The sequence below is a fragment of the Rhipicephalus microplus genome, chromosome X (assembly GCF_043290135.1).
Source record: "Rhipicephalus microplus isolate Deutch F79 chromosome X, USDA_Rmic, whole genome shotgun sequence".
NCBI classification, from domain to species: domain Eukaryota; kingdom Metazoa; phylum Arthropoda; class Arachnida; order Ixodida; family Ixodidae; genus Rhipicephalus; species Rhipicephalus microplus.
Genome location: NC_134710.1, coordinates 66911547 through 66924550, shown reverse-complemented (window position 1 = coordinate 66924550; position 13004 = coordinate 66911547). Strand labels below are relative to the sequence as shown.

Below are 13004 nucleotides of genomic sequence, written 5' to 3'. Positions count from 1 at the left end.
TATAGTACCCATTGACTTTAATTAACGAGCTTTTACTGTATTTATTCATTGACCCCTCATGTAATGTTCGGTGTCGAGATCCTTCAGGTATGATAAACTCATCGATTGACTGAGTAGTTTATTTTCTTGAAAGCTGAAGGGTAATTGAGAATTAAAGACAGGCTTGCCTCAAAAAGGTCAACATCGCCAAACACAGTTCAAAGAATAGTTTTCAAATATAGAGTGGCATTCTGCTTGAAGAGACACTGGAAAACAAAAACAATTTTATAGATAACAAATTTTTTACTACACTGGTCCCATAAAACACTGCTAGCATGAATTTGTAGATTTGGGTGAGTTGTATAAACTTGCGAATAACTTGAAGCGCAAAAATTTATCTGTGCTACTTCGAATTATTCATAAAACACTGGATACATGACACTGAAGTAAATTCATCATGGCTTGTATTGACCTATATTTAAAGCAATACCAGCAAACATATTTCTACATTTTAACCATAAAAATAAGGCATATCAAATAAAGAAAAAAAACACAATGGCAGTTGACAGGCCTATTGACTCCTAAAAATTTTGAAAAATTTTACTTTACAGAGCATAGTATATTTGAGTAGAAAAGTAATAGAGCACTCATAAACCTCCAATGATTCCTTTTACATGGCTTTTTTTTTTCTGGGTTCTGGAAAAAAAAGTTACGAAATAAAAAATTTCCTGCAAAGCAGGTTACCCAATTATGGCAGCACAGTTATCAGTAAAAACAGTGGGCACAGGCACGGTTCATTTGTATTATGACACAGAAAATGTAGGTGTGGCTCTTGTGACGAAATCCAACACAATAGACAACTCCCAGCATACGCAGCTAAATCTTTTGTCTTCATATGGGTGATAACTCGTGCCGCCATTAGTCAGGCAAATCTGAGTGCAGAAAAGAGCACTTCCAAATTGGGTAAAAACAAAATTTCCTCGTGGCACTATCTCCTGTAAGCCTTCTCATGCATGTAAAGAGCCTACACGGTTAAGGAGGCTTGTCCCTCTGCAATGCACATTGCATGACTGACCTTCAATTGAATGATGGCTTCTGCATCTTCATGACTCAAGTTAGCCAGCAGCTGAGAACACTCCATTGCAGATGCTCGTCCAGAACAACAACGTTCCCGTACTTGTGCAAGAAACCATTCCTGCATTGCAATAGTAACAAAGGGTGGTTTTCTCAGGTTTATGAGATGTACAAGAAAATCTTCTGAAATGAGCAGCGAAACACAAACAAGCGACAAGAAATAGAGATGACTTTTCCGTTTTCTTCATTTCTTGTCACTCATAAGTATCGGTTGTATATTACACAAGATCTTTAATTGCCAACTCATTTAGCTTTCAGTTATGAACAGTGACAATAACACTTAAATTACCAAACAAGGGTTAACTTGAAGGTTATTTCGCCGCTGATGTTAATGCTTTTGATGTACCTTATACACTTGACTAAAGGCTGCACTTGTGTAAACGCCGCTTTCCCCAACTTGGGAATCCACATTCTGAGAAAAAAAAAAACTCGCCAGCAAACGGCAGCGCCATTGTATCTTGCGTATGGCGCATTTCATTGGAGCCACCAGATACCAACAGCTGTCCCGCAGCTTCGTCACACAGCGCTGTTTCTCAGCTTCAGACGCACAGCACTATCTGCGAAATCTTGTCGCTTGTCTTGCTGGCACCACCAATCCTTTGCGCCGCCATTTATTTTGACAACTGCTTATCTCACAACTGCTCGAGATGAAAAAGAAAAAAAAAAAACGCTTAACCGTGTACGATGCTCCATTCAAACTTCAAGTTGTCGCATACACCAAACAGAATAAAAAAGGTGCAGCTGGCTGGATTTCCATGTCAACGACAAGTGCGTGCATCAGTGGTGTCACCAAAAAAAAAAGAGCTAGCCGGAACAAACAAAACTAGAAAGCATTCCGCGGCAAACCTTGCAAATTTTTAACACTTGAGCAGGAGCTCATTGAATACGTCACGAACATCGCGAAAGACGGCTACGCATTGTCAACCACGCCATCCAGGCCCTTGCAATCGCACATTACATGAACATTTCGCATATGGATTTCAAGGCAAATGAGGGAAGGCTTCGGATATTTATGAAGCAACAACAACTCAGCATCTGCCACCGGACAACACTCTGTCAAAAACATACACGCGAGTACGATGATAGTGGTAAATTTTCACCGCTCTGTTAACGCGCAGTGAGCAAAGCACTAGTATAACCTAGCCCAGATAGGAAACGTGGATCATTTGCATGTTTGGTTTGATGCTTCTGAGAACACGGCGGTCAACCAAACTGGCGCAAAGAGCGTCCTTGTGTGCAGGACTGGTGCCGAGTGTCAGTGTCGCACTGTAATGCTATCCGTCATAGCTCCCACTGGACGTAGTGTTTAAGTGAAAGACGCTAAGCAAAGAGCGCTTCCCGATTGGAATCATCATCAGAGAGCAAGAAAAGAGCTGGATGTTCAATGAACTTGTGGTGGACTGGGTGAAAACGGTATGGGCTATCCAGCTGCGAAGCTTGCTGCAACAAAAGGCCCTGCTTGTATTGCCCAGCTTTCGTGGCAACCTCACAAAGAGCGTGAAGGCTCGTCTTGCAGAAGCTCGTGTGCATCTGGTAGTCATCCGCTGTGGTTTGAAAAGTATGCTGCCACAACTGGATGTGTCTATTAATAGGCTGTTTAAGGCAGAATTTAGAGGACAGTACCCCAGTCGCTGGAGATATATAATATTGCCTGCATTCAAACAACGCGCCCATCACCGCGCGCAGGGGACATACATGCGTGCCGTCTAGTGTTGCGCAGAGACGATGATGATAGCACGAGAACCCAGCTGGCCCCGGCTGATGTGCGCCACACGCTTGGGACTCCTCTTGAAGAAGTAGAAGAAGAAGACATCTTTAGTGTTCTGCTGTAACGTTCTACGACCATAGTCCCTTCGAGTTGTGGGCACAGGTTCGCCCTTTAATAAATGCGTTTTATTACACCCCGAGTACTTCAACATCGTTAGATTTCTGGTGGACGTGCTGGGTAATGAATCAAAGCTCTACGAACGCAAGACAGCGTAGCCCCGACCACCAGCGAGTTGATCCTGGAGAGCTGACACCTGTGCATCAGAGGACCAGTCGCCGTCTTCGAGGTGATTCACCAGAATTCAGTCCACTCCACTTCACGCCAAGGGGAACTCAGTCAATGGACGCCACCACCATGACAAGTCATGTAACACCAGCCCAAGTGGTGATAAATCAGCCTTACCAGCCACCAGCATTTCATGGCGACTCATATGAAGACGTAGAAGATTGGCTGAACCTCTTTGAGAGACTGGCAAGTTTGAACGGTTGGGACGAGAGAGAGAAGCTCCACCGCGTATACTTTGCTTTGGAGGACTTCGCAAAGACGTGGTATGAGAACCATGAAACCTCCTTTACGACCTGGGATGAACTTTGGCGACAAGCTCTGGCGACTTATGCCAGCGCGGATCGCAAAGAAAAGGCGCAGGCTGTGCTCAAATCCAGAAAACAACTCACCAACGAAAGTGACGCAATGTATATCGAGGACATGATTCGCCTGTTCAAGCGCGCAGATTCCCATATGACTGAAGACAAGAAGCTACGCCACCTCATGCATGGGGTGAAGCAAGAGCTATTCGCTGTTCTCGTCTGCAAACCCACCACGAACAGTTGCGGAGTTTCATACGGAAGCGACAGCCATTGAGAAAACGCTAGAACAGCGGGCTCGACAGTACAGTCGAGACATAAACTACGCACCTGCCAATGTCTTCTCTGGAGGCCAGCGAAGTGACATGGACGCCCTGCGAGAACTCATCAGGTCGGTGATCAGGGAAGAGCTCAGCAAGTTTCAAGCACCTCACACTACAGCAACACTGTCTGTCGTCGACGTAGTACGAGATGAACTGAGGCAGATAATACGTGAGCCGGAGCATGCGCCACAGCCGATCCAACGCATCCCAATGTACTCTGAAATACTCAGACAACCCGCGGCGCACACCAATGCAGCAGTTGCGATGGCCTCTCCTTGCCCACAGACGGTACGCAGCACACCTCGTCCACCGGAACCGACGGCTACCTACCTGCCACGAGCCCATGGTGTAGCTCGCTACATGGATCAAAGGCCCCGGAAAAGTGACATCTGGCGTGACCATGAGCGCAGGCCTTTGTGTTTCCATTGCGGGGAAGCAGGTCACCTGTATAGGTTCTGCCCTTACCGACAGGCAGGATTAAGGGGCTTTCAATTGTACGCACCATGCCCTCGAAACGGTGAACGACCAACAGTGATCAAAGAGTACTTGTCCATGCGCCAGAGCCCACTCACTCCACGCCAACATCAGGCAAGATCGCCGTCGCCCAGGCGTTACCGATCACCCAGCCCACGTGCTTCTTCCGCACGGTCTGGGCACCATTCTACAAGCCTACACCCGGAAACCTGAAGCAAGCGACCTGTGGAGGTGAGGCCGCTGATAACTACAGTTGCGAAGATCCTTCACCACGGTTTCAAGGTGACGATGTTATGTTTACAGAGGATAAGCGCAGCAGTGCGAAGATTACTTCAGATTTGCGGTTGAAAATAGACGGATACAAGCTAAATGCTTTTGTTGACACCGGCGCTGATTATTCGGTAATGAGTCACAAATTGGCAAAGAAACTGAAAAAGGTTGTGACGAAATGGAGTGGGGCACAGATACGCTTGGCAGATGCACCTCAAGGCTCGAAATAGGAGGCTTTACTTACGTTGCTGACTTCATTGTACTGCTGGACTCTTCAAGGGAGCTTATACTAGGAATGGATTTTCTGCAAGCCGATGGAGCCATAATTAATCTGCGCAGACCCAGTGTAACGTTTTCGACCGAACAAGCTATGTCGGTGGAGGAATCGGAAAAGCGACGTCTTACTGCTCTATGCGTTGTTGATGATGACGTCACAGTGCCACCACGCTGTAGTGTAATGGTGCTTGTTGAAAATAAGGCATTTTGTGACCACGAAGGAATAGCGGATGGAAACGTAGGGCTCTTTTTAAACAAAGGAATTTGCGTGGCGAGGGGTGTTGTTCCCTTAAGGAATGGCCACTCAGTTGTCCTCCTTACGAATTTTGGGAATGAATGTCAGCACATCGCGCAAGGTACGGCTATCGCCTATTTCCACGAGTTCTCCATGGCGACTGAACTATGCAGTTTAGCGACTTTCACCAATCACTCCACAAGAGACCTGCAACGTCGACGCATCAGTTAACGTCAACTATAGGCTCCCAGAATATCAAAAGAAACGATTGTTCGCCCTTATAAAAGAATTTTTGGACTGCTTTTCAACGTCCTCTAAGGTGCGACGCAAGGCTATTGCAAAGCACAGGATTATACCAAAAGAAGCCACGAGACCGATTTACCAACACCCATATCGAGTATCGCAATAGGAATGAGACGTCATCAAGAAACAAGTGGAGGAGATGCTTTCAAATGACGTGATCCAGCCTTCCAGCAGTCCATGGGCACCTCCCGTAGTGCTTGTTAAAAAGAAAGATAACAGCCTTCGATTCTGCGTCGACTATCGGAAACTGAACAGCGTAACGAAACGGGATGTATACCCTCTGCCGCGTATCGATGATACACTCGATCGACTACGGAGTGCGAAATACTTCTCCTCCCATGATCTCAAGAGCGGATATTGGGAAATTGAGGTGGATGAGCGCGACCGTGAAAAGACGGCATTCATAACCCCAGACGGTCTCTACGAATTTAAAGCGCTTCCATTCGGTCTGTGCATAGCGCCAGCGACGTTTCAGAGAATGATGAACGCTGTCCTCGCGGGACTGAAATGGCAGTCCTGCTTGGTGTACTTGGATGACGTCGTATTTTTCCGCTACATTCGCCCAACATCTAGAGCGACTCCGCACAGTATTAGAAGCCATTCGTTCAGCAGACTTGACCATCAAGCCAGAAAAATGCCACTTCGGTTTTGAAGAGCTTCGATTCCTCGGACACGTCATCAGTTCCAAAGGCGTTCAACCAGATCCCGAAAAGACAGCTACCATCGCGAAGTTCCCGACACTCAAAGACAAGAAGTCAGTACGTCGCTTCCTGGGTTTATGCGCGTACTACCGGCGATTTGTGAAAAATTTTTCAAACATTGCTGAACCACTTACTAATCTAACAAAAGATGCGGTGGCCTTTATGTGGGAAAGTGAACAACAGGAAGCATTTGACGAGTTAAGAACACGCCTGCAAGCCTCTCCAATCCTCGCCCACTTCGATGAGACTGCCGAAACTGAAGTTCACACTGATGCGAGTAACGTCGGCCTCGGAGCCGTTCTAGTCCAGCGGAAAAACAGCCAAGAAAAAGTGCTAGCGTATGCCAGCCGCAAGCTTTCGAAAACTGAGACAAATTACTCTGCAACCGAAAAAGAGTGTCTCGCAGTCATCTGGGCCATAAGTAAATTTCGGCCGTACCTCTACGGTAGACCATTCGGAGCAGTCAGTGACCACCATTGCCTGTGTTGGCTGGCGAATCTTAAGGATCCCTCTGGCCGACTAGCAAGATGGAGCCTTAGGCTACAAGAGTACGATGTTACTGTGGTATACAAATCTGGGAAAAAGCACAGCGATGCCGACTGCCTGTCACGCGCACCAGTGGAGACGAGTGAGCTGGAGGAAGAAGACTTCTCGTTTCTAGGCGTCGTCCAGGCATCAGAAAGCGCTCAACAACAACAAAATGACCCCGATTTGCTGCTGCTTATACAGCGTCTCCAAGGAGTCAACGTTAAAGTCCCGCGCACTTTATCCAGAGGGCTCCCTTCATTCTGTCTTCGAGAAGGGGTCTTTTACAAGAGGAACTTCAAGCCTCATGGTATCAAGTTTTTACTTGTTGTACCTGCACCTTTACGAAACGAGGTTCTGCAAGCATGTCATTATGAGCCAACATCTGGACACATGGGTGTCAGCCGTACATTCGCCAGAATTCATCTAAAATAATACTGGCCAAAACTATTATCATCAGTTCAGCGCTATGTGAAAACTTGCCGTGAGTGTCAAAGACGCAAAACTCCATACGTGAAACCTGCAGGCCTCCTCCAGCCAATAGAACCGCCGCATGCCCCATTTCAACAAATCGGTATGGATCTCCTAGGCCCGTTTCCGACATCGACTGCACGCAAGAAGTGGATAGTCGTAGCCACGGACTATCTCACTGGTTACGCTGAGACTGACTCGCTGTACAGTGCAACAGCTCTTGAAGTTGCCAAGTTCTTCACCAACAACATAGTCCTCAGACATGGTGCACCCAGTGTCGTAATTACAGATCGTGGCCCAGCTTTTACTGCAGACCTAATGAGATGTCTGATGCGAATGACCCATACAGACCAGAGAAGAACTACAGCATACCATCCTCAAACAAATGGCCTAACGGAGCGCCTGAACAGAACTCTGACTGATATGCTTTCAATGTATGTCGACGTCGAACATAAACTGTGGTATGAAATTTTGTTCTACATCACGTTCGCATATAATACAGCCGTTCAAGAAACAACGGGAGTGACACCATTTGAACTTGTATTCGGCCAAACAGTCACCACTCCACTGGATGCCATGTTACCACTGAATGATGAAAGCAGCAATCCACCTGGCCTGGACGACTTCCTCCAAAGAGCCGAGGAAGCACAACAGCTGGCGAGATACAGGATACGCCGCCAACAGAGTAACGACTCCTATCAGTACAATCAGCGTCGTACCGAAGCGCATTTTCAACCAGGTGACAAAGTATGGATATGGAACCCAGTGCGTCGCCGTGGACTTTCTGAAAAATATCTTAGCCGCTACTTCGGGCCTTACGAAGTACTCCATCGTGTAAGCGATGTAACGTACCAAGTCAGATCCGCTATACACGGGAGCTCAAAACGGCGCAACCCTACAGAGGTTGTACATGTAGTCCGGTTGAAGCCTTACTATGAAAGATCATCAGAAAACCAGTGACGCCTACCACGAATCTATTCATTGCCTGACGCATCAGGACGATGCGTATGAGGAGGGGAATTATGCCGCGACATATTGCCTGCATTCAAACAACGCGCCCATCACCGCGTGCACAGGAACATACATGCGCGCCGTCTAGTGTTGCGCAGAGACGATGATGATAGCACGAGAACCCAGCTGGCCCTGGCTGATGTACGTCACGCGCTTGGGACTCCTCTTGAAGAAGTAGAAGAAGGAGACATCTTTGGTGTTCTGCTGTAACGTTCTACGACCATAGTCCCTTTGAGTTGTGGGCACAGGTTTGCCCTTTAATAAATACGTTTTATTACACCCCGAGTCCTTCAACATCGTTACAATATATATATGTATATATACAGTCTAGACTACTTATACCATAACTGCTTATAGTGTAGAACCGGTTACAATGCGGTCTTTTTCGATTCCCGTTTATCCTCCCATAGAACCCTATGAATACGCATACTGCTTATTGTGCAGTCCCCCAAGAAGAAAGACCGATTATAATGCGGTTGCCAAAAAATCATTGTGACAAAGACGGTAAAGAGTGCGCATCTGAAAGGAGGCACGGCAGCGCGTGGGATAGACCGCTGGGAGCAAGCAACAAGGTCGTTACGGAGGAGGAGGAACGCAGAGTGAACGAACGAAAAGCGGGGGGAAGAAAAAAAAAAAAAAAGACAGCGGCACACTGCGCGGGCTCGCCAAGTAGGAGGGCAGTTGCTTTGATGACAAATAATACCCCTGTCACACGTGGCAACTTAAGTGCACTTTGAGCGAGTGTACTTACGCTCACGAAGCGTCATTTGGGTGGTTCGCTGCTACACGAGAAAGCGAAGCGTACTTTGGAAATGATGGCAGTGGTGATTGACTAATTTATAGCACAATGCATATTTGTTATTTTTGCGCCTGTGTTTCATTGTCGGGCCACGTTGTCCTCGTGGAAGTAGCACCTGTGACACATGTCATCTTAAATGACTGGAGAACAACTCACCTACACATGTTCATGTACCTGGAAGTAAACAGCACGACGGACGCAGCCATTGCTGCGCTTGTGCTGTCGCGTACCCCTAGCGGACGTGGCGGAAAACAGCCGAACGGTGAAAGTAGCGAGGTTATTGTTGTATTTTATGACTTGTTTTATACATAACAGTATCCATCATAAAAAAACAATGGTTTCAATATAGTATGAGCGCCGCTTTAGGCAACAGCGTCTTTCTGTACAAGCCACTGGTACCGAGGCTACACACTTCATCGCAACCATCGCAGTGAGGTGAGGTTGGGGAACGCACTTGCCAGCAAGTGTACTTTGCAGCGAGTGACACTAAACTTGCATGTGTGATAGCACGCAAACGATACTCGCGGCTAAGTGTACTCACTCAAAGTGCAATTAAGTTGCCACGTGCGACAGGGGTATAAGCCTTTGCATTGGCGCTGATTATGGCGTCACTAGTGTGGCTCCAGCCACGCACGGCTGAATTTAGTACCTGCGATGCCGTCCTTATCAACTGCGCTTAACAGTTTCCTGTCAGGAAAGGTGTCATCATTATTGAGCTTGCTACAGATATTGTGTTTGCTGCCTTTGCATTCGCCTTTGCAGTCGGTGTGTTGTCATACATAGGCTTGCTGTGTTTTCGTTTTCGTCGTTGTTAATCTTTCGACCACGAAAGCCAACTTCGTATCATGCACACTGTTCTTGGTTTAGTGCTTGATGTGATCTTTTTTCGACGCTGGATCTTCATGTTTTGACAAATTTTCTGCTACAACATACCGAATGATAGGCTAGGCCTAATCGGCATTGATTATGTTTCGATAACGGTTACGTGCTATCCAAATTTTGGTTTGGTATCGAATCAATGGAACTTTTTGCGGTGGCTGCACTTGACGGGAAGAGATACATATCGTTAATAAAAACAAAGGTGGCACGTGCAGCACTCGCATGGTGGTTCGCGATTCGGTTGCGATGTCTTAAAATCGGGTGCACACCTGTGAAATCGAACGACTGGTGTCTTTCAGCACGTGAAATTCGGAACATGATTTGACATATTTTCTGTGTAATGCGCATAATCAAGGCGATCTGAGAAGTAGTCGGCGAATTTCCGCGATTGTGCTTTCTTTTGTTACCCCCCCCCACCCCCCATTTTTTGGGTGTTCATTTTATTAAAAATGCATGTCTTTCGACGTTTTTTTTTTCTTACACGGAAACTTTAATAGTTGTAAGCATCATGAATCGCATGCTTCGATTCTCGGACAGGCGAGGCTGCATGCTGAGCACGTTCTGTGCAAGTGCAGCCCTTGAAAAAAGGTTGTTTTGGTTATAATGCGAAACCGCTTATAGTGAGGATATTTGGGACTCTCGCGACTTACGTTACAAGCGGTCTACACTGTATATATATTGGGGGCATGCGATTATCAAAATTTTCAAATACGAATTGAATACGAATACATAGCTTCGAATACAAATTGAATACAAAATGATAAAGAGGTACAATTTTTTTTTTACCAGTAATATTTTACTCGATTATATTTTTAGGTTGGAAACAGTACAATTCTTATTATAGCCAGCTATTGTGCACAAAAATTAAAAAAAAAAGTCACCATCAATACTACCCAAAAAGCATAGGATTGTAATATAGTTGAGCCCACATATAACGGCCCCACTTAAATCAGTTGAGCCCACATATAACGGCCCCACTTAAAATGAACTTTTGCTTAAAATGAACAATATTTGCATGACCATGAAAATATACATTGGTTCAATGGCACAAAATTGCACTTACAACGAACGTCTCCGAGCACCGCTGATCGGTTACAGCGAACAGAGTCAGCGGTCTGCCGACTTCCCAGGCAACCGATTTCGACCACTGATCAGGCATCGGCGAGGTGCCCATACATTCTTATTGTTAAACGCCGACCCTGCCTCCGCGATCCTCTAGTTGCCGCTCTCCCCAACCCATGGAGGAAGGAAAGTTGTTTCCTTCTTCCATGGCCCGACTGCTTTTTGTTACACACCCCTCCATCCTTTGTCCCCCCGCTACTCGGAGCACCTCACATCGCCAGACGAGGCCCGTTTTCACACTGCCACCAATCTTGCGAAGACCGGTCAGCCATCTACCCAGTTTTTGAACGCTGGTACTGTCGTTGGCGTCGTCGGCCTGGAGTGACCAGACCATTTGCCAACATCGTCGGCCACCGACTGTATCCGATAGTCTGCATCTAGTGCACGCGCGTGCGTTATCCCATCGACTCTGATAATTTGCGATTCATTTCGTGTTTAGGACTTGTACTTGCTCACTCCGCACTCAATTCAGCATGCCTTCCACCTGCGTGCAGAAGTGCGAAAACGGCTGCTAATTTGCATGGAACGAATCGCAAAATATCGAAGTTCGTGAGGCCACGCAAACCCACCGGTGCAACAAAATGATTTTTTGACTACGACCGCCAATTCTTCGAACACCACCGCGCGCACCGATCCAGGCGGCCATGCTTTGACTTCTACGCGCGCAGGCACTCTTTCCAAGTTTTTTTATGTGCGAGTTTCGTGGACCTTACAAGCAAGCTACCCAACCAGGTTACCTCCTACCCGTATGTTTGGGTTTTCAAGGTCGCCCTCCCGCTGCATCCTCCCCTCTCTTTATCGCAACTCCTTGGCCTTCTCTCGCAAGTCTGCTCTCCTCTCTTGATCACAACCCCTTCGCCCGTCTCCACCGCTCCGCGATGCCCGCCACACTGGCTCGAATTACTTTCGTTTTCTGACTGGAAACGGGCCCACTGCTGTTCCACGTGTTCTGGCATGTGTGTCGCGTGTGCGCGTCTTGCTCGCTCTTGGTGTGCGTGTGTGGTCATGATGACCGACGGGAGCACTAGCACGCTTTGTCTTGCCGCTCAACAAAACGTCGAAAGTGTGACCGCTTGGCTTGAGTGCAATCCGCGCATTAGGTGCCGCGTTGTGGAGCACTTGCTCATAGCTGTTGACCACCTGGCATCCAACTTGCCGCTTCAGACGTCCCGGTATTCAGCTGTGGAGATGGTGAATATTTCGTGGGCAGAGGTTACGACTACATGCGCAGGAAACTGTTTTCGCGAGGCCAACTTCGTCGACGTCGGGCCCGATGCCGAGCCCGAAGCTTCTGAACTGCGGTGGCGATTTGTGGCAGTGCGTCGTCGACTCCGACCTGGGAGAGCGGGTGGGACATCTGTTGCGATGGTTTAATTACGGCCGATGATGATGCCTACACTGCGGAACCGTGCACGGATTGGGGCATTGTGAATGAAGTACATGGCGAGAGCGCTTTGGAGGAATCGGATTGCGAGAACGACGAAACTTTGATGCCAGTGCCTCATGCAGCTTATGCCACGGGCCTCGGCGAACGAGCACCCTGCCGTTTTATATGAACTTGAGACCACCCTTATCGCTTCTGCTCTTTGAAACATGTGCATCACGGACTTTTTGGGGCAAAAAAAGTTTAAGTTTGCACTCGCAACTTTTTTTAAAAGCTCTGTTTCATTTACTACGAACTTCGGGATACAGCGAACGGATGTTGCGTCACGCTCAGGTTTGTTATAAGCGGGCTCGACTATTTATTTTATTTAATGCATACTGCAGACCTTCACAGGTCCAAGCAGGTGGGCATGGTACAAGTAGCAAGTACATGTTAGGCACTCAAGTCACGTAGAAAAGGAAAAAGGAAAGAATTCAACAAACAAGTACAGGTTTACACACCCAACACACTGTTTACACACAGTAAATCAACCAAAGTGAATCTTTAAACAGTCTTTTAGAAGGTTCCATTCTTCCACTGTTCGTGGAAAAAAAGAAAATTTAAATGCATCTGTCCGTGCAAAATAAGGTGTTAGGGTTCCTGGGTGATGGTGTCTCGTATGCCTTGTCGATATGGGTGTCAGGTACTGTGTAGGGTCAAGTGCTGTTTGTCTTTGAAGAAGTTGGGAAAGAAAATTAAGCCTAAATGTCTTCCGCCGTGACTCAAG

General features: G+C 47.1%; 1 protein-coding gene across 2 annotated transcripts in view; it reads right to left on the bottom strand.

The window, feature by feature from the left end:
- The window catches only part of htt (huntingtin), a 255626-nt gene that overhangs the window by 72578 nt on the left and 170044 nt on the right, over positions 1 to 13004 (bottom strand). For both annotated transcript variants that reach the window (XM_037426940.2, XM_075877044.1), the window contains exon 39: positions 1055 to 1174. In XM_037426940.2, the coding sequence (XP_037282837.2) occupies positions 1055 to 1174 (120 nt within the window). The remainder of the gene's footprint in view (positions 1 to 1054; positions 1175 to 13004) is intronic.